Source organism: Phaenicophaeus curvirostris, chromosome 3, assembly GCF_032191515.1.
Source record: "Phaenicophaeus curvirostris isolate KB17595 chromosome 3, BPBGC_Pcur_1.0, whole genome shotgun sequence".
Taxonomy (NCBI): domain Eukaryota; kingdom Metazoa; phylum Chordata; class Aves; order Cuculiformes; family Cuculidae; genus Phaenicophaeus; species Phaenicophaeus curvirostris.
Genome location: NC_091394.1, coordinates 54,045,048 through 54,067,690, shown reverse-complemented (window position 1 = coordinate 54,067,690; position 22,643 = coordinate 54,045,048). Strand labels below are relative to the sequence as shown.

General features: G+C 42.9%; 1 protein-coding gene across 1 annotated transcript in view; it reads left to right on the top strand.

The window, feature by feature from the left end:
• Positions 1 to 443: 443 nt before the first annotated feature.
• The window catches only part of KLHL14 (kelch like family member 14), a 63,362-nt gene continuing 41,162 nt past the window's right edge, over positions 444 to 22,643 (top strand). Inside the window, exons 1-3 of the mRNA XM_069854039.1 lie at positions 444 to 566; positions 1,410 to 2,392; positions 16,116 to 16,237. Coding sequence (XP_069710140.1) covers positions 1,455 to 2,392; positions 16,116 to 16,237 — 1,060 coding nt within the window. The 5' untranslated portion in view covers positions 444 to 566; positions 1,410 to 1,454. The remainder of the gene's footprint in view (positions 567 to 1,409; positions 2,393 to 16,115; positions 16,238 to 22,643) is intronic.

The following is a 22,643-nucleotide window of genomic DNA, read 5'->3' as shown; positions in this document are numbered from 1 at the left end:
ACCTTTACTTTGGCAGCTGGTTGTGGAGCAGGTAAGTTTCTGGCCTTGTGTCTAACCATCTCTGTGCATTTTTCTCGTGTCTCCCGATTTGTTTGTTGTTGGGGGAGAGGGAAGGGGTGTCTGTGTGTGCTGGGAGCGTGTGCGGGAGGCGCGGGGGGGGGCGGTTGTGTAACGAACGCGTTTGCAGAATAAACTCCGATTGCAAGAAATGGGCAAAACGAGGAAGAAAGAAGGGGAGGGAGAGGAAAGAGGAGGAGTGTGTGTATGTATGTGTGTGTGCATGTATGTATGGGGGGGGTGGGGGGGCGGATTGACCGGGTCCACTTAAAGGGAGAGGCTCCGGGAGGTTTCTGGCGGCGGAGCGGGGCAGGGGAGCGGCTGGAGGGAGCCCCCGGCCGATCCATGGGGCGGGGGGGGCCGCGGGAGGCAGAGGAAGCCCGGCGAGGAGCGGCTGCAATGGCAGGAGCGGGGCTCGGCGGGATCCCGCGGAAGAGGAGGAGGAGGAGGAGGGTCTCGGCGGGGCGGGATGCGGCCGGCGCGGGTCGGTGGCGGCGCAGCCCCCGCAGGTGCGGCCGCCGCTCGGTCCCCGCTCCCCGGGCAGGGAAAGGGGCTCGGCCGGAGCCGGGGGCCGCCGGGCACGGCCCCGCTCCCCGCCGCGCCCCCCGCCCCGCTCCCCAGCCTTCCCCCCAACTTGAACTTCACGCAGTTACCGGAGTTACGGCAGCGGCGCCGTCTGCGGCGAGAAGCGAGAGCCGGGCAGGACAGCGGCGGGCAGCCCCGAGCTGCTCCTTACCCCCCCCCAACCCCCCACCCCGTCCCTCCCCTCGCCCTTTCGGGGTGTGAAGTATCGCAGCATCCCCCCCCGTCCCCGCACAGACCCCTCCACGCTGGGGCGGAGCGGGGGGAGGCTCGACTTGGGTCCCCAAAGCGGCCGGGGCGGGGGGCACGGGCAGGGCTGCCGCCTGCCCGCTGAGTTTCAGTCACTTGGTAGTTTGTCTGGGCACCGCGGAGTTCGCGGGGGGGGCTGGTTTAGTCTGTGTTTCATTGCTTGGGTGGTTGTTTTTTCGGGGGCGGTCGCGGGGGGGGGTGACTCGAGGGGCGTTTTTCCTCGCTCCTCCCCAGGAGAGCAGCCCCGTTTGCACCGAGGAGGGAGGAGAAAGGGGTGGTTTATGTATGGGGGGGGGGTGTCAATAAAAAATAAATCTCCTCCAGGCCTCCCAAGTCGCAGCCCCTCGGGACGAGCCCGCCCGGGGCGGGGGGCGGCTCGGCGGGCAGCGGGGACACCCCCCAACCCCCCCTCCCCCCCGCCACCCCCGGGCTGCACCTCGGCGCCTCTAAAGCTCTGTGTCTCTTGTTGTGTCGTCCCGTGTGTCCCCCCACCCCGCTCTCCTCCCCACCCCTCTGCCCAGGTTGGAGGAGGGTTTAAAAGGCAGGTGTGCCGGAGGCCGCTCGCCATGTCCAGATCCGGGGACAGGACCTCCACCTTCGACCCCAGCCACAGCGACAACCTGCTGCACGGCCTCAACCTGCTGTGGAGGAAGCAGCTCTTCTGCGACGTGACCCTGACGGCGCAGGGCCAGCAGTTCCACTGCCACAAGGCCGTGCTGGCCTCCTGCTCCCAGTATTTCCGATCCCTCTTCTCCAGCGGCGGCGGGAGCGGCGGGCACCCCCACGCCCTGGGGCTGGGACCCGGCGCCCAGGACGGGCTGGGGGCCCCGCAGAAGGAGCCGCCGCCGCCGCAGCCGCAGGAGGAGCCCGGCACCCCGTCCTCCTCCCCGGAGGACAAGCTGCTGGCCAGCCCGAGGGCCATCAACAACCTGGTGCTGCAGGGCTGCTCGTCCATCGGGCTGCGGCTGGTGCTGGAGTACCTGTACACGGCCAACGTGACCCTCTCGCTGGACACGGTGGAGGAGGTGCTGTCGGTCAGCAAGATCCTGCACATCCCGCAGGTCACCAAGCTGTGCGTGCAGTTCCTCAACGACCAGATCTCGGTGCAGAACTACAAGCAGGTGTGCAAGATCGCCGCCCTGCACGGCCTGGAGGAGACCAAGAAGCTGGCCAACAAGTACCTGGTGGAGGACGTGCTGCTGCTCAACTTCGAGGAGATGCGCGCCCTCCTCGACTCGCTGCCCCCCCCCGTCGAGTCGGAGCTGGCGCTCTTCCAGATGTCCGTGCTCTGGCTGGAGCACGACCGGGAGACCCGCATGCAGTACGCCCCGGACCTGATGAAGCGCCTCCGCTTCGCCCTCATCCCGGCGCCGGAGCTGGTGGAGCGGGTCCAGTCGGTGGATTTCATGCGCACCGACCCCGTCTGCCAGAAGCTGCTGCTGGACGCCATGAACTACCACCTGATGCCCTTCAGGCAGCACTGCCGGCAGAGCCTGGCCAGCAGGTGAGGCGCCGCGGGGCTGGGCCCGGCTCGGGACGCCCCCTCGGCGGCTCCCGGTGCGGCCGGAGGGCGAGCGGCGCGTCCCCGAGGGCTGCGAGACCCGAAAACTTCTCCCCCCTCCCTCCCTTCGTCCCGCGACGCTTCCTCTGCCCGCGCCCGGGGGTGGCGGGGGGGTCCCCGGGCCACCTGGAAACTTGGGGACGGGAGCCTTCCCCCTGCCTGCGCCTCGGGGACCTGTCCCGGTTAGTTAGTACGGCCCGCGGTCGTTTATTTGTGTCCCCGCCGTGCTAAGTCCTTAACGAGGAGTCGCATCGGCCGTGATCCCCGAGCCCTCAGTCTGATGAGGTGTTTTCGCGAATAACCGCGCTATCTGTGCGCACCCTGGGTTGGCGATGCCGATATTGTGCGTGGAAACTTGTGATTTCACAGCCCTTAACCCTCTACGACGTGTCAGTTATTTTCATTTAATAGGGTGATGGCTCCTGATGTCAAAGATTGACAATATGAGGTTGGTATTAGGAACTGAAAGCATGGCGGGTAGCTTAATGAGCAGTAAATATACCCCAAAATGAAAGGGGATATTTATTTTTCTCCTTTTAGAATACGTTTACACTTCGTCTTGATCAGAAATGGAAAAATAATGCCATCTTCCAAGTATGATGACACAGTAGCGCAGAAATCAAAGCACACTTTGTGTTACTCATATTTAAACTAATAGGTGGATGTTATTAATGACCTAGCAGCAAGAAAAACTAGTACATTATTAAATATTTTAATTAATACGCTCTTAGTATTAATGCAGAGGATTCTTCATATCTTCATGTAATGGGTACCCCGATGATGTAACTTTGGAAATATTGTATCTTCTTTTATTATCTCTGACTAGCTCACTCTGTTAGTGTTTTGTCGTGCTTATCGCTTTTCTGCCTACCTGATTTTCACTCCAAAATCCTACAGTAAGAAACAAATACCAGCATTTTGCAGTGTAAAGTGTTTTTGAGATGCTGCTGTTGTAGCTGGTGCCTACCCTTAGCATTTCAATATTCAAAACTATTGACTTTGAAAAATGCAAAACCCACCACCTCCTTCTCAGTCGAGATTCTGCACACTGCCAGGGGCATGCAGGGCTTGTGTCCTGGTGGGTTGCTGAGATACCAGCCGGCTTGGTTCAGTGAAGATACCTTCCAGCTTCACTGGTCCATGTCATTTGAAGGATATGTAGTAGTGTTCTGACCACTGAATGCTTACAAGTGTCATGGATGCTGCAAGAATCTGATACTCCTGGTGCTGGGAGCTGACTATCCCTGTAAGCGGGAGCGTACACAAAAGGATCACCCTTTAAGTAGACCTAGATTAGATTCTAAGTTGCACTTACTTAATGACTTACAAGGGACTGTAATACCGTGGGTTTTACTTGTAATAACATCTGCATGTCTGTACAGACAGTGGTACTTCAGAGACCCTTAACCATAGAGGGTGAAAACATGCCATCACCTTCTCCACTTTAACATGTGTTTAATGATAGTGCTGTAACTAGCTTCTCTTGTTCTTCGCTGGTGGTCAAAGGGAAGCAAACCCATTTAGATTTCTCTTATTTATAGATAGACATTGGAACTTACTCTAAAGACTAAAATGTCAGAGTTATTGTAATGCTCTCTGACAGAGCATACAATCAGTGTATTTTTATTTTTGGTCTTGGATGATGTTCCTGGGATTTCATAAAGGTCATGAAGGCCCGTCTTTGAATCCTACTCATTTTGAGATTTCATCAGGCTGCCAAAATGTACAAATGCCTTCTTAAACATGTATGAAGAAACAACAGAAACATGCTCAAGACTACACTGATTTCCAGACTCGTCCTTCCTGTTATCCGTGGTATCTGTAAAGCTTCAGTTTTGACAGGTTGATATTCAGTCAGGTAAATTTTATTTTAAGGATGAAAATCCGCCAAGAGTTTCTTAAGTTACTAATTGGCAGAGGGAAATCTTAGAAGTAGCTAACAGTGAAGTACCTATGCAAAAGGGTAGAAATCATTACACAGAAGAGGACTTTAAAGCTTTGGTTACCTTTTCTGTGAGTAATGGTGACCTTGGTAATTTGGAATTTAAAGTTCAATGAAAGGTCATTCACAACAGATTCACATGTCTTTAGGAAGAGATTAACTATTCCTTTTGTGCAGCATAATGTATCTGTACAGTTCAGTAAGGGTTGGTGAGAAATGCAAGCAGCACAGTGCCACAACCACCTGCTTAGTGCATGTTGAAGAGATTAGGAGGGTCACACTCAGAACTTGCCAACAACTTTTTTGCATTTTTAACAAGAACATAGATCTTTCTGTAACATGCTACTTAAAAAAAGTGTACACATACATATGTACATATCCATATGCGCACTACTGCTTTGGAATAGTTTGCAAGCGGGGCTGCTTATATTTCTTAAACAAAATGAGTGTAATGGGAAGCTGAAAAATATGGTGATTCTCCTGTGAAATGTAACTGTAAAAATAGTGATGGTTGTTTCATTAAGCTTCATGTGGTAAATCACACGTTCACTTTTGTGACAGATGTAAGATTTTGCTGTTGTCAGGGCTGGAGGAAAGGAGTTTGGGATCATAAGAGCCCGTCTGTGCTCTATGAGCAGAGTTCATGTGTAAAGTTTGTGCTACAAATGCAGATCCAGCAGCACGAGTGATGCTGGGGCTGGTAGGTACCTGGGTTGTCTTTTGTGCTGCAGCAAGAAATGCTGTTTACTTGCAGGGAGAGCCAATTTATTCCCATGAAATTTCCTGCGGGAGGGTAACACTGGAATGCCTTCATGCATTTTTTGTAAAAGTATTTTTTGAAGTATAACGACTAAATGATCACAATTTAAAAAGTTGAGGAAGCATGTTCCTGACTTGTGGACCTTACTGTGCACTCTGAGGCTTAGGACTTTACAGCGGGTGGGTGATTTGGCTCTGATCTGACATTTGATCAGGTGCTCAACTCTAAGCAAAGTTAGCAATTCTGTTGACTTTGATCTCCCTTCTCCTAATTAGTGCTGGAGTTTTCTGGCCTCTGTGATCCACATCTACAGCAGGGCCACAGGACTCAAGTCACTACGAAAGCCTCTGGAGGCACACTCAGTTTTGACATCAGTAGGAAAAATCCCAGTTGATTTCAGCATGGAGTGGGTTGGGCCCATTATTGATGACCCTGAATGTTAGGCTTAAGTGATGTTTGTCTGTCTCTAAGAGACCCAGGTAGCTCTGTGCTGTGGCATGTTTTCTGTAGTTCTAGGAAGAAAATGCAATTAGATAGAGGAATGGTCGTCTTCCTGTTATTTATTTGACTCTTGGGACTTCACTAGGATATTGAGTTGATTAAAATGTCTCTGTGCTTTATTGTGTAGTGTAATATATTTTGTATAATACTTGGTATGTGTTTTCAATTTTCAAAAAGTTCTAGGTTAGAGCATTACCATGTCACTGGAAAGAATTTCACTTTTAAAGATGAGTGAGCTAGTGAGAATTATTATTGCTTCCATGTTTACTTGCAACAATGAAAATGGTTAAAAACACATCAGTGCTATGAAATGCCTAGGTTTTAACTTTAATTTTGCCTGTGCTAATGCACATTATAGCTGTAGACAGGGAATGGAGCAGTATAGAAAAATATTTAAATTCTGGGGCTTATTATTGAATGTTTTACCTAAATATTATTGTCTTTTTATAGAACATTGTGGTGATGTTATGCTTTCACTCGCCTGTTACTATCTACAATGACTTCTGTTCCAGACAGACATGAGGTAGGCTGGGTGGGAAGAGGCAGCCCCTTATGGCCTGGGAGTTGTTTGTAGGACACAGGCAGGTCATCTAGACATCAATGGTTCAGGCTGGTCAGCTCCTCCCAGGATTTGCAGGTGAGCAGCAGTTAGACGTCTGTAGGTACCTAAAGGCAGAGGGGAGTGAGAGAAGTAAAGGTGGGAGAGAGGGGAAAAAGAGGGTTGAGGAAAAAGAAAAAGAGTTGAGAAGCCCCAGGGAAGAAACAGGGTTTTAGAAATGAAAGCAAGGACACACAAATGAGGGAAAAGGGGAGAACAGTTTTGAAGGGAGAAGAGAGAAAGAATATGATACCAGACAGAAAAGGAGACAAGCACAACAAAAAGACCTTGGCAGATAAAAAGAAGAAAGGGAATGAAACAAAAGGGAACACCACCCCCCCCACACTAATTCTGGGCAGAAACAGCATCTGTTGACAATAACAGCTGAGTATTTCAGTCTATGGAAAAGCTATTTCAGATATGGGGGAGAATACTAGACCGGGATCAACTAAGTGACCTGAGATGGGAAGTCATAGACAGGAAATATGAAATTTAAGAGAAAAAGAGAAAGAAGTGAAATAAAAAGACAAAGAGATTAGAAGTGTAAGCCTGACCGTGCCGTTTTCTGGGTTCAGCGTCCTACCATGTACAGCCGCAGCTGTTTTTCTATACTTCTGTTCCCCAGACTACAGGAGCTTGGGGAGATTAGGACTGCAAATTCTGGTCTGAAGCTAATTGTACAGGGTTTTACTTTTCTTTAATTTCAGCGGGGAAGAAGATGTCGTCCAGACTGTTTGGTGTTAGGTGATATTAGTGAAAGTGACGGCAAATTAAACAGTGACTGGTGATGAAGATGATAAGGCCAGTTTTCACTCACTAGGAAGGCAGTAACTGTTGATAAAGAAGGAAAATGTAAATTGATGAGAAGTGTGAGACACTAGCATTTATGTGGAAGACATATATATATCCCATCTGGTTCACTTTTCTACAGAGGAGATAAAAAATTTGTAGAAACTGGTTGCATCCCTTGGCAGTTAAATGATTTCCTTCTTGAATACACTATTTGTCTGCAAATCTCGCAGACCGTAATTTGATTTGACTTCTTTTTCTGCTAAGATTTTTGTAGGATCTAAGTACGGCATGTTTGCTGGCTGTAGAAGAATTTGCTTATTTGCTTGTATTTTATGGAAATACATTGTTGTGTGTTCTGGTAACAGCCACCTGCCTGTACCTTTGTGATCCTGGCACCAATATTTGGATTTTTGACTAATATTGATACTCATGGTTCATTGCAAATGAGAAACATTTCAGAATGAAAATTAACACCTGGATAAAAATCATACCTTAAAATGTATGTGAATTGCTAATATTTGCATTATGGTGTGGATGAAGTGAATGTCAGGCTCCAGTTTATTTTAGCACGCTTTGGATCTGGTCTTACATGCCTGAATTAATATAGGAAATTGTACCTGTGCCAGGATTCTCTCAGCTGAGCTGCAGAAGGGAGACTGACACATTAGAGGCTGCGGGGAAGCGAACCACAGACCTGTAGTCAGCTTAATCCTAGTTAGTTTCACCTACTTGCCTCACTTGCTATACGTGCACTTGTTTGCCTTTGGAGACAGGTTAGTGTCGAAGTGTAGGTGGAGAGATGTTGAGTATCCAAGAGGGAGAGAGTCTTGGAGCTCAGGCTAAGGTCACAAGGTAGCACACTGGACTGCTGTGGGTCAGGACAGTCCTTGTGAGCTTTCTCAAAGACAGGTATGCCCTTTTAGCACTTGGTGCAGCTTCAAATATCTGCATCTGCATCTCCAAACTCTTTTTTCTAAGAGGCAGAAATACTTCACTAGATTTCAAGCTGGTTTGTTCTAAAGGGAAAATTAAGTTAATTTAAAAAAAAAAATCTTACTCAGCCACTCAAACTAAGGGCAAAGTGCCTGCAAAAAATGAGAACTTCCTCCTCAAATGCTGTACTTGAGGAAAAATACCCCTTCCCAGCACCTGCTAGAGACTGTGCAGCTCATTTACAAATCCTGTGGGTCCCTAAAAGAACGGGAGGTCCTGTGCCCATACTTTGGCAACACAATCCAGGACTGTCCTGTCAGGGAGAACATAGGTCACAGGTGGTGCAGAGCATCCTAGATGAGGAAGTTTCCTCTCAAACGAAGTGCTGCTGATATGATTTATGCTTAATGTGTAGCTTTTACAAATGTAGTGCTGTAGTATCATGGTAAGCATCACACACACCTGTCCTGGCTGCCTACGTGTCCTGTCTAACACTTTCTGCTTACCCTTTGCCTGAGGTGCATCCCCTTCGTGCAGAAAGAGGAGATGGAAAGGAGAGAGTCTTTGAAGGCACGTTTGTGGCCTGGGGTCACTATAGTTTTTCCGTATTGCACAAGAATACAGAGTTTCTGAGTCTGTAACTGCTGAGCAGTAAATGGAACAGAGCTGCAACAGTGTAATTGTTTGGATTTGTACTTGAAGAGAAAGTACAGTGAGCCCTGGGGGAGAGGGGAGTGAGGAGAGCAAATGTAGAACACAAAATGAACAGAAAATAGGTTGCCAGGAAAAAAGCTTCGATTCTGTTAAACTCACGTTATGGAAAAAAATCCTCATAATCTGTTAAAAAAATCATCTTATCTTTTCAAACAAATCCAGTGTTTTAAAAATCAGAGCTGTTTTCTAAATCAGAGCAAAGTTTGTCATTATCCTCTGCAAAGTATAACCTGAAAAGATTGAGCAGGGAAGTTAATAGGAAACCTGAATGAAAGTTTGGAGCTGCACTCTACCGCTCTGTAAACATCTCTTGCTGATTTTATTGAAACAGAACACATCTGATATTACAAGTTTACCAAAGGACCGTCTAAAGAAGTTAGAGACTATAGGAAGTTGAAATCCATTTGTAGATACTTTCCGGCATAATTTTTCATATTTGCTGCCTTCCTGAAATTTTCTTTAAAGACTGTCATGCCTACTACTTGGTAGTCAACACTTCTTGCTGTATTCTTGGAACGCAGACAATAAACTTTGAGCAAATATTATCAGCTGCCAAGTTCATGGAAACAGACGGTTTCCACTGAAGCTGGAAGTAAGTAGAAGTTGATGCCACAGTTGGTTCTTCCTATCATCCCTAACTGCTGCCTCCTTTCAGGAAGCAAAAAAAAAACTTAACAGTGGAAAAGGTACTCTGTCATAGCTTGGATGAGACAGCAGAAAGTTGTGTTTCTTCTCCTCAGCTTCCTAAGAGAAAGCAGCTGGGGAGAACAGCTCTGATGCAGAGACCTCTGGTAGTCATGGACATCCAGTACAGAATCAAATAAAAGAAAGAAAAAAAAAGGACCTCCTTGACTTTTCACCATCTGAAAATCAAAAAGGAGAGTTGATTGACATTTCCTAGGGGAAAAAAGTGGATTTGGCCGCCTGAAGCATTCTATAAACATTTCCATTTTACCATCTCTGTCTAAAGCAAACAAAAAAGAGGGAGGTGGGAAAGGGAAAGCAAACTGTAAGAGCATCTAGCCTTGACAATTTCTTTAGTTTTATTTTTAAATATATTCATGATCAAGGGTAATTCCTTAAAGTTTTTCAGAACTTCCAACAATATGAAAAAACAGCTGTTTGCATAATTCTGCCAATAATGTTCATGACACAGGAGGTTTTGTGACTCATTTACCAATATAAGTTTTGCTAGTAAAATTCCTTTGATTTGGATCGCTTACAATGCTTCAGATACTCACTGTGTGGCTAGGGGGGGTATCCTTTGCATTCAGATCTCAGTGCTTTTGAGGACTCGTGTTCAAATAATCTGTTTGTGTAGATATTGTCACTGTAGAAGTACTATTTATGATCTCATATAGGCAACACATCTAAGAAAGTCTGTCTCAAGCTATAAGGGACAACAGTGTTGTGTATGAAAATGTTGGTGAGACTCTGCATGGGAAAGCTATTGAGAATCTTTCTGGGGAACTGTACCAGTGCCTTGTCAATGTGAAGAATAAGCTGGTAATACAGGGTCACAAAGATGAGAAGAACATTCCTGTGTGTTCCTCCCAAAGGAACGCTGATGGTAGATGCCACTCCTCCAGGACAGTTGCCCACCCCTACGCTACCTATTAGTTCAGAGGTTCTTATCCCAAAACGAAAGGGCATTCATTTTAAAAATCTACCAGCTAAAAAGATAACCCAAGTCTTCAAGATTTACTTAGAGACCATTCTAGACTAATAACAGCGGTGGGATTGGATTCATAAAGAAAAAACAGGTGTTCAGAGCTCCAAACAGATAAGTTATTTTAATACAGAGGATGGAAAATTGTTTTGCGATTGTAGAAATAAAGGAAACTAACTTGTCAGGTAACTTCTAACAGTTAAGTGTGGCCTGTCAGACAAAAGATGCACTTACCCTTGGACTTCAGCTTTTTAGACAGAGACAAAAAGAAAGAATTATTCTTGGAGCAAACAGTGACTGGTTTTTGTTTCTATTTTATTTATTTAAAAAAAATGCATTGGACAGAAATAAAAATTCTGGTCGATTCAGAAAACAAATACAACATTGAATGTCTGCAGCAAATCATTCCCAACTTAGTGTTTATGTTCCTAAACTTCAGTCTGTCAGTGGTCAGCAACCTGTGTTAAATGAGCAGGAGAGAGGGTGTCTCTTGGGCATTACTGTACCCATTGAGTGGATGTTACGGTGAGCTCTGCTGCAAGGAAAGTAGGTACTCAAGGCCTCCTGCTAAGCACACCCACACTGAGAATAAAAAGATGAAAACCAGAATCTTTGTGGCACTAAAGTGCATGATAAGGCTAATTTTCAGGTGCAATATTAATTTTTTTCATGTTGTTTCAGGTGAGCCTTTAGCAATAGCTGTGCCTTAGGAGAGTCAGAAAAATTAATTCATAAAGCAATATTCATACATTCGGCATATTTTTGAACATATTTTGAACCTAAATACTAAATAATTTCAGTTTCTTCAGTCATGGGCTAATGAATGTCTGCAACATCAGTTCAGATTATCAGACCATCAGATTCTCCATTAAATTTTTCTTAGACATAACACTCCTCTAGATGTCTTTTTAGAATAAAAAGTTTGCTAAGGATCATCCTGGTTTCGGAAGATTAAATTAAGTCTTCAGTGTTAACAAACAAAGTTCTGCAACTGAAATGCTGATTGGGACAGTGTATTTATCTTTTTGTCTGTTACTTTGAGGTTGGTATCTAAACTTCACTGCAATACTTTGTTTCTGCTGCAGGTTAATATAGCCACTTATGAGATTCTTGCTACTTCTTGTTTTGACAGTATTATTGTGTGTCAGCCTTCGGTTTCTCAAATCCTTTGTTGTTATGGGATTTGTGGATGTAGGTAAAATTCACCTGCACTTGCTGGATCTGGGCTGGTCTTCTGGCTCTTGTTGTTTGTGCCTGAGTTCAGTGAGCAAATATCTGAAGTCTGGTTTGGCTGTGCTGCGTTTAAGGTCAGAGCTCTGTGAGTTCCCTGGTCTGAAGAGCCACCCATCTCACTCCATACTGAAAAACACGGTGATAGCTATATTAAAAGAGAAATAGTGATCATGGTTTTGGTTTTCTTATAGCCCTGAGTTGGTTACCATGATCATCTGTATGTCTAAGATGCAGGTTTTTTTCAGATATGTAACACTACACTGAATGCATTTAGAACCACAGAATTGCCACTTCGTTGTTGCAATCTTTCCTTTTTTTTTTTTTCTTTTTTTTTGCATTTAGTAGTGCAGTGAGGGGAGCTTTTACTGCATTGTTTAAAAACTGGAAGAGTCTGGAGCAAACCTGTTGTTGTGGCTTGTTTTCTTGCCAGCCTTGGTAGAATGAACTTCTACTGACTGCCCAGATAAGAAAAAAATATCAATGCAAGATTGATGGATATGCTAATAAAGAAAAACAATGTATTTCCCATTCATGCATTTTCCATTAATATAAGGCTATCAAGGTTGCAAAAGAGCATTGGGTGGGAGTGGTTGTCAGGAGTATTGAGGTCTGTTGCTGTCTTTTCTGCTGATTCCTTGTGAGTTGATAAACTCTCTTGGGCTCAGCATTTTGCGCTGTGTTAGTTTAGACTATGGACGAATGATCTGCTGTTTAGAGCTGATGTGCATCTGCTGCTGCCTTTAAAGTGAATAGGATTTAGGTACAACGGTGGATATTCAACATCTCTAAAAACAAACCCACTACATGAGTTCTTAAATTCCTGGGTTTGTGCCCCTGAAGGAAATGATACAAGTTTGAAAATGTTGACTTTAAAATATACTTTGGTTTCCAGTCTTGTAAGTAGACAAATTTCACACAAAATGGGGTACCCAGGAACTTAATTAGGGTGAATTAAGTGTTTTAAAATCTTTGCAGAACAGAAATGGCAAATTATGTACAGAATAGAAACAACAAGTTTATGTTCAGCAGTGAGAACTAGAGTTCTGGAGTCTAAATAAAAGAAATGCTTTGGGGATAATATATAGATAAGTTTATCTCAGCTTTTTTTCCATTACATCAACCTGCCTAGTTGCAGTTAGATTATTTTAGCCTTCCCTGATCAGGACTCACTACTGTTAATTTAACATGATGATCATGATAGCCTTGCTAGGGACACTGTGAACCACAGTATGTAACCGAGTGGTATATTACACTGAGAAATAAGGACTATGAACGGAGAGTGTTTCAGATATAATGAAGACCATTTAATGTAGTAAACTTCAGTTATCCAAAAAGCAAACATGTAGTGCAAGAAAGGTTGAAACTTTATGTTGCTAAGGTATAATATGTATTTTTAAGTCCTGCTTTCATCATCATGTTTCACTGAATTACATTTTTATTAACATTTGGGAAAGTCTTCTGAATATAAGCATTGGTCATTTCCATATCTTTTGGGTTCTGGTATGGATTTTAAGATTTCAGCAGTACTGCTCAGTGCAATATGAAACACAAATATAATGTAATAGAGAAATTCTATTTTCAAAATCTAAAATGTAGTGATTCACACCAAAACTTAAAAAATCAGAACTGGTTCCAAGAAAATACATTAATTTAAATCATGCATATCTTTAGTGACTGTAATATCTTTAATTGGTTCACTGGAAGAGCTCTCAATATAGACTAATTAGATACTTTGAGTAAAAGTGCCCATCTCTTATTTGCCATGTGAGAGTTCCCTGTGCTTTTGTTAGAGATTCTGCTGGCTGTGAAGTTCTTATTAAACTTTTATTCAGAGCTTCTTCCCATTTTAAACATGGAAAAATACTAAATATTTTTTAAACGTTCCCATGTAGCAGTGTTGTTCATTCTGAAGAAGCAGGAGCTTCTTAGATTGTTTAGCTGAAAAAGTAATGTTAAGGATAGTTGCAGCTGCCAAAGTCTGGAAACTCAGAGTTACATCTGACATTTCATTCTTCACCTTAACTATTGAGCCTTGGCTATTCATTGGTTTTTCACAGTGCTATGGAGTTAGAAGGGAGTTTTACAGATGAAAGATGAAAATCAAAATAAACTCCTTTATCAAGTAAACCTTGCAAGGGCATTCTGAATTTTACAATACACAGGGAGTTGATTGTGATATAACATACAACACAAGAGGGCTGGAATAAACAATTTATTCTCTATTGTTAGGGATGGCCATGCATAACTGACTTATGGCTCTGGTTTGCTCTGCCACTTGTTACGTGTGCAGTCATCCCTAACTCATACCAAAAATAGTTTATCATACTTCTGTGTTGCATAGTTTTTATCAAATGTTCTCTCATTAAAAACTTGACCAGGGAGATTGAACGTTTCAAGATGCTGACAGTACTTATGAAAGCTTTCCCCAGAGCTTGGTCTCACTGAGTGGAGCTTGTGCCAACAGTGCTCACGAGACTGTTCCTGATATTCTACATAGATACAGTCTGGTGGGCAGGTAAAAGTCATCATTTGACAGTACATAGCAGGTTCAGTGCAGAGGTGAAAGGCTGGCATGTCAGAAAGACTGAAGGACCACAGGGGCTACCCGAAGTCGGAGGTGAAGCAGTAAGGTAGGACAGCATGGGAGAATATTGCAGTGTCACCGCCCCTGTGGTATAGCTCCAGCCCCTGCAAATCAAGGGTTCCTTTCCTCTGCTGTCAATTCAGGACCTTCCCTGCGCCCTGAATACGTTTAAAAACAAATGAGGCCACCTGCCATATAATTCCCCAGCCATCCTCCTGATAGGTAGATTTATCTGCAGTCTGTAGGGTACATCTTTTGGATAACCATTTGAAAGGTTTTATTCCTAGACATTCCTAGGCATCATGTGGTTTGAGCCTTCAGCTGCGTGCTCCTTTCCTGAAGCAGATTCCTTTGGGATTGTGCATGTCTACAGCACAACCTAGTTCATTTTGCCCAGTCTTCTCAGGCGAGGATGCAATTTCGATACAAAGGTAGGTTGCTGGGTCTGCAACACTTGTTCCAGGAGTTAGTTGGAGCTAAACCACTGGTGTGCCTCAGTAGTAAAGCACCTGCTGCTGGAGTGCACTGCCAAGACTGGAGCTCCCGGAGGGTGGCTTGATGCCGCCACGTGCAGTTCTGGTAGTGGGCTTTAGTTCGTGGCATTCTCTACCTTTCTTGGCCAGGAGTATTTGCTGCAGGCTGACACACAGACTGCTACACTGGTGGTGTTGTGCTTGGAGATCTGTTGGTGTTTGACAAGAATGCTTTCCATCATATGCAGGATCCTCCCACACATTCATTCATATTGATGCATTTTTTCCAGGCTGCGTCACCTTCCTGCTTCAAGGGAACATTTTGAGCGTAGACCTTTATTTCAGCGTTATCACACCCAAGCTTAGTATAACCGATGGAAGTTCAATTATATGCGAAGTGACTATTAAAGCGCCAGCGCTCATCTGGGGGTCTGGGCCTCCCCTCCTCTTTTCACTTCCAATTGTGCTAAATCCCTTAATGTTGCAAAGAAATTGTACATTCATCAGGTGGAGCGTTGGAGGCCAGGGTGCAGATAACCGCTTTTACTGCATATGAGACATTGCAGTCCTGTTCTTAAGAACTGCCAGGCAGATTGGGAATCACGGTCACGGTTAATAGCAGCGAATTGCCAGCTCTTGATGGGTGGGTAGTCACTCCTTTCAGTGGTTGCCCCCTGGGGAAGAAGGTAGAAAAACAGAGGGAGGGAATTAGAGTGACTTTGCACAGTTGAGCAGGTTCATGCCGCTGGATCAGTGGCAAGCATTGGCAGGGCTCCACTCTGGGGAGGCTCACAACAACATCACAGTCTCATTTTTACCAATTGGTGTTGCTATAGCCAGTGGTGCACAGGGGGAGAGCAAAGAGAAGGGGGAGAGCCGGGGGGAGAGTGAAAGCAAGAGTCTGGACTAAATTAAACAAACAAAAGTGCTTGTAAGTAGCATTTAACCCATAACCATTAGCCCAGTGCTGCTAATTGTACTAAACTATATATCTGAAGTTCAGTGTGTGATTAAAGAGTTGGCTCACAAACTCTCTGCATAACCTTAATTTTTTCAAGGTTCTTTGAGTGTAGAATGGCTTATAATAATGATTTTGACTAATACGATTTTTGACATGCAACTTTAATGCTTAACCTTAGTACAACTCCAGAGCATTTCATGTGTATTCAGCTGTAAAGAGAGATGATTTAAAGGGATAATATAAGAAAAAGGTCGTTCTAGAATGAACCTCTAACAAATTGCATAAAGGAAGCTTATTATTCCATGAGTAGAGAGATATGCAGCTTTTCTGATCATTTTTCTGCTTGGTTCAAAAAATTGTTGAGACATGATTGGGGAAAGAAACACAAAAAAATGAAATAGAAAACTGCAAGCAGTGAACATTCTTTTGATGGTTATGATTTTGTTGCCACTAAAAATACTCCTCAGTAATGTGGTTGTTCATCTTTCCTCTTGTTTTGGGTGAAGAATTCGTTCCAATAAGAAAATGCTGTTACTGGTTGGAGGATTGCCTCCCGGACCTGACCGGCTACCCAGCAATTTGGTTCAGTATTATGATGATGAAAAGAAGACATGGAAAATACTGACAAGTAAGTGGTTTATTTTTGTACAGTTGTCTTGATGAATTTAAAAACCTGGTTAATCAAATTAGACACTTTATTGATTTGTTTCTCTTCAGAGATTTGTTTATGTATCACAAGGGGCTTCACAATGGAGCAATAAATTGAGATTGCAGAAGATGCTAATTTTATAATAGGATAGGCCTAAATTAACATTGGCTTAAAATCATTCCAGTAAGTTTTTTAAGTACACTTGAAAGTCTTTCATGCTGCAACATGAATACATGTATATTTATGTACATATGAATAAAATCTAGTTTAGGTAAAATAAAACAAACCAGTGTTCAAGACAGTTTTCTCTGAGTCAGATCCCTGGTAAGTCATAGTACTACAGCACCCCTTTGATTCTCTTTTGGATTTTCATTTCCTTCTTCCAGTTTTATCTGTTGTCCGCAATCATTAAAGAAAATTTTCCGCTGTACTACTCTGCATCCATTGCTGACAGAGGCATTGGTGGAATAGATCAGCTGCAATAAAGAGTGCACGAAGGCTGCTATCACAAAATTCTTTCCCACCTTCTTTTGAAGGTTGATTGTATTTTAGAGTAAGTATTTTGCCTCGAGCATCGAGATTTGGAACTTATTGTTATGTTGGTTGCGATTCCCAGTCTGACTTGGTCATGGAATCAAATCATAGCTTCTTGAGTGCAGCAGGCTGTGTGTGCATTAGTCCCCTTGTGTCTAAACTGGCTGCATTGGTCAATGAAACTAAATTTTAACTGTCAAAATTGCCCAAAGCAGTATAGATAAAATAATAAATGAGCGATTTTTATCCATAAATCAAAGCCATACTTCTAAAACTGGACAACTGGTAGAACCTGGATTTCCTAATAGACCTGCTTTTATTTTTCCCCCCAGTAAAGTACATTTCACAGAATTCTGTTCTTCATCCGTTATGCAAAGTCCTTTAATGGGTTACATCTGCATTAATATTATGTGCTCAAGTCAGGATGAAAAAGAATTTAAAAGACTGCTATGGTGTAGGACTTGAAATGATGCCTTTGCAAACTGCTTTTTCCTGTGGAAAATTTAGGAGTCTTTATCAAAGTGCTTCTACATAAAGACTGCTTAGGTATAGTTGCCCTGGACTAATAGTTGAGAGTATTGTGTGAGAATGTCAATTACAGAAGGTTGTATGTACTGTACACTAGAAAAGACTAGTGCATCTGTACTAGAGAATATGGTATGCTTTGTGTTTTTCAGAATAATGAGATTATGCCACTCATCTCTGTACACTGCTTCTATGAAAATTCTGAAGATCGTAAGTCAGTAAAAAAATCAGTGATATTACATAAGGCAGAAGTGTTGAGGTTTTTTGAATTTGTTGTGTCTAATCCAGTGGCGCACCAGGATAGGCAGGAAAAATGGATCACTTGCTTCAAGATCTGAACTCTCCACTGAACTAAAATAAAAAAGAAGTTTATTCGGAATCTTACCTATATGTAGCTGGGTCAGATTTTGTGAGAATGAAATTTATTCAGTTCTTGGTTACTTACATTGTGATGCTGTCTCCAAGACTGTGGGAAACTGGATCCAGAGGCTTGATACCCAAGTGCTGTGGTTAAAAATCCATCGCTAGTATTTGAATAACACCTCCATCTCTGTTACAGTCCTACCTAGCACATGTTCAAGCACTTGGTGCTCAGCACTGGAAGTCCCGAAGGTCCCAGGATCTGTCTCAGTGTAGGCTGAGGCAGCGACTCTCACATACACAGTCCCTTGTGACACGGTTAATCCTGTTCTTACAAAAACTGCTAGAAAAGGATGCCTTCTTGGCGTGGACCGCTGTTCAAGGTTATTTTTTCACACTGGAAAAGACTAAATGTTAACAAGCATGATTTCTTAGAAAATATTATTACTATTCACCAAATGGCAGCAATAATTGTTTTTTTAAAAAGTTGAAATGAGGGTTTCAGGTATCCCCTCCTTTGTTTTCTAATTTAATATGAGAGGATGGGAAGAGGAGACAACTTGGAGTAGAACTTTTGTGGTATCCTTTCTGTAGAACATTGAAAGACCGTACAGTGTCGCAGTGCAGGGACTTGAAGAACTATAACTGAGCGGTTTTAGGGAAGACCACAAACTAATCACATTACAACATGGTGGTACTCCAGTGCAGTTGTGATGTTGTTTCAACGTACTATGACATTTATGGTGTATGGGAATTTAAAGACTTTACTCTTCTTTCTTTTTCATGTAGTTTAGCAGTTTAGGAAGAAGTACATTTATTTTCTTCTTTAACTCAGTCCACAGTTTTGGAAAATATCAGTAATGTATTACCGACAGCAAAGGAAGAAGACGTTTTCTATTTCTTTTACACTTGTTTAGATAGTGCTATCAGTCCCAAGATTGCAGCTCAGCCTCAACTCATCAGTGCAAATGAGGAGTTTGTTCCTTGGTGAACAGGAAAAGTGTAAAAACCATGTCCTGCTCATGAGATTCTGTGGTGGGAAGAATCTCAATCCTTGTGGTCTGATATTTCAGGTTATTCTATTTTACTATTGGATTAGGTGTATTTGTTTACCTCCTGCACTAGCAAACATTTACGAAGTCGTTTCTTTACCCTTCTGTCTTCCAGACACCTCACCCTCCTGCCATGCACCAATAAAAAGGAGGTTTTGCGCTTATAGACTTAGTGATCCAATGTAAGTGCTCACAGAAATTCCCCATTCCTCCTTCAAACCCACCTACTTTACTAGTTTTCTGCTGTCTGGCATTTGGGAATGGGGAAGGTAGGAAAGAAGCTTGCAAATACTTAGTTCTGGGTGCAGCGGTAAGACCACTGAGGAAGTGATGGAAGAGAGGAGACCGAATCTCCTCTTGTCACACTTCACTGAGAGGAGCCCCAGAAGTTACTCAGCAGGGCCTGCAAACCTGTTTCAGAGGAAGCTGCTTGCCTGTTGCCTTTTTCCTTCTCAATGTGGAGACTGGCTAGTGCAACCACTCAGTCACTTAGGGCTGTGCATCCTTTCTTGTGTGATGCCTAAGGTTTCTGATCAGCCATCAGAAACTATTGCCTCCATGTAAGACGTGGCGCTGCAGCTGGAGCTATGAAGACAGCTGCAGGTAGAACAGCGCAAGCTATTGAGTGTGACAGCTCAGCAGAGTAGCAGTCTTATTTTGCTCCAACGACAAGACTAGATCTATTGGCAGGGGATGCTGCCCACCTCTCTCTGCCTGGCTACCCAAAGCACCAAATGCATCAGTACTAATGGGAGTAATTCTAAAGGTATCAGGAAAACAACTTGCCTTGTTCATAGATCCAGAAGAGGAGGGGAAGCATGCACCCATTTCCAATTTTTTAATGTCATCATCTATAGGCAAGAATGCTATGGCTCAAGAGATCGGTAGATTTTTCACAGTCTAGTATTACTGTGTACTTTCCCTGTCTGGTATTTCCTGGACAGTTATATTTCCTAGGCTGGCAACAAAGAATAGAGACAGAATAAAGAAAAAAAAGGAGAAAGTAAGTGGCATTTTACAAACATTTTCTGCCACCTAATTTTATTTGATGTGGGCATAATCCTAATCTGAAATTCATAATGTGCACATTGCTGTATAATTTGGAACATTTCTTATTGCCCAGTTGTGCCTGAGCAAAGTCAAGGCTTTTATAAACTATATGGCAAAGTACAGTGAACAGATCTTCACTGCGTGATTTCTTTCCAGGCTTGCTTACACATGCACAAACACCAGTTCATTTTTTAGCTGGGTGCTACCTATGTCACGTAGGAGCAACAGGCGGCCACTGCTGCCAGTGACACAAACTGAGCAGCTGATGGGTGTTTGACAGACCTTAGTAACAGCAAAAATTCTGCACTATTAATGGGGTTTCGTTGTGCCATGATATTTCACAGTCCTCATAACTACTTACTGGATGTCGGGCTGTGGTGGGGGTCTCTGTGTCACCACCTCATGCCTCACTGCTCAGAACCAGCTACTGCTGCTTTGGTTTTAATTACCAGCTATGGTCCTGCCAAGAGTCCTTGTTTAATCCTTGAACTCCTTTGTTTTTTTGTTTTAACTGCAACATCTTAAGATTAATTAAACTTTAAGGAAGTGAAACAATGTTTTGTTTGTTAGAATCATTCAATAATAATTGCAGGTTTCAAAATCCAGAGCCTATAAAGATTTTTTGTGTTCAGAATTGCATAGCTTTCCCAAAAACCCTACTGCTAAGGCAATGATGTATTACTTTCACTTTCATTATATGTTTTTAATCAGAGCGTGACTTCACACTAGACAAAGCGATGCTTTATGCATGGTCTCCCTTGTTTTTTGCTAAAATCTTTTGACATGATTAATTTTACTTTAATGCTTTTTTCTTGTTGTAATGGTAAGGATGATGGGTATAAACCAGGGCAAAAAATACATGCTTTTCTGTCATAATGCCTCTAAGCATTTAAAAAATATATTAAATGAAAGAAAAAAATATCGCAGGAGACTGATCCAACTGGAATTAAATTTCTTGCTATGTGAACACCGAATGCAAGAAATAAATAAAACTGATGCAGTCATTGTTTTAGTTTTATTTTTTTTTATTTTTTCCATAGCAATGTATCCATCTGTCTGATTAGAAGCGATGAGTAGGAGAGAAATTGTCTTACAGATTTCTAGGTATACAGTGAATCCTCCTTTCACTGCAAAGTCCTTTTTCTCTAAAGCACAAAAGGGTAAAATATTGGAAGCATTACTGAACTCCTACCTGGCACATTTCATCCATGTGAAACTGCAGCTGCAGCAGATCTTTCTTTCATACTGGTACTTTGTTTTTCAGTAAGATGGTAATTGTAACATCTCTTAAGCCCCTAGCTAACCACATCATCTGTGTAAACCACTGAGAGGATTGGAAGAGCATCAAAATTGTAGCAAATACATTTATGGGCAATAATGCATTTATGCTTAGGTATTGCACTAGGTTTGGATTTTAATCCAATGTAATTTTCCAATGAAAGGTATACAGGCAATATATTTATATAGGAAAGACAGGGAATTGTCCAAAAGGTGACGAGCCTGGAGAGTTTAGTTAGGATGACCAATGCCCCCTTTCTGGTTGTTAATTACTATCCATTCATCATATTTTAGGCGTCTTGACCTTCCTGCCGTTTGATAGGTATATTTACATCTACTGTGTTTGGTCCATGTTTGTTCCTGTAATGAATCAGGCATTTCGATTTCTTTCTCCATCTCTCTCCTTCGTGCCAGCAGCAATCACACAATATCAAGTAGTTGTCATTCATTTGTCTTCCTCTGACAAGCAGCCAGTAACCTTTTCATCCTCGATGCTCTGATAAAGGCGGTTTGCCTTCTCCTTCCTGCCCTAGGTTGACTGTGCGTTCATTTTCACATGCACCTCCAGTGCAGGTAGTCTGCTCTGAATACAACATCTTTTTCTTTCTACCATTTTGACTTCTTAAATTTCCCTTCAATATTTTCTGTGGCAGCATGGCCTCCTGTACAGCAGTCTTCCATCTTCAGTAACAACATTTTTGAGTGTCAGCCAGCACTTAAGCATACTGGTCGTTCAAGAAATTCAGCATCATTATTTAGGCATTTTATCCATAAGAGGGGCAAGCAAAAGGAAAGTAGAATGATTTGCTTCATATCATAGTTGGCCTCATAGAACCTGGGTCGCTTCACTCCCCAGCCTATATAATTTCTACTGGAACAGGTTGCATTTCTTTCTCTTCTGTCGACTTTGGCAATTCTGTGACACTCAGTTGTGTCAGCCGTTCCTATACAAGATGATTCTTGTTCCTTTCTGGGCAAATTAAGAACAAAAGTCCAGTTCCTCTGTTTTTCTGAAATGGCTTCTAAGACTTTCTTTGTCCTTCCTGTGTTGGAGTGCTTTAGTCAGTTTTCTGTTTTCCAAGTTGGTTACTTACAAGGCAGACAGTATGATTTATATGCTCATGTCAGAGGTTCTTGGCAGAAATTTTCAAAGGCATAAATGTCAGTTTAAGTACCATATATTGTATCTTTGGAAATATTGCATCTTTTAAGTAAATAAATTCATTCACTGTAGAGATTTTACTTTCTAGAAGAATGAGTTTGTTACAAGTAGAGATTTCCTCCTTCAATTTACCCTCAATCAATTAGTAAGTGAATAAAAGAAGTAATGTTTGCAAAAAGTGAGTTGAGTCAGATGAACAGGTTAGATCTCTTGACATATGCCGAATTATAATTCCTCCCCCCTTTTTTTGTGTCTTGTGAGAATAGTGCACCCTTATGTTAATCAAAAATGTGTCTTGATGAACACTTCTTAGCAGCCGTGAAAAATTTCATCTCTCTTACTCCATTTATCCAGCAGTCGGGGATGCTGCAGCTACTACTTCAATGTTATGTTGAGGATGGTTTAAGCACTACATTGAAAAGCT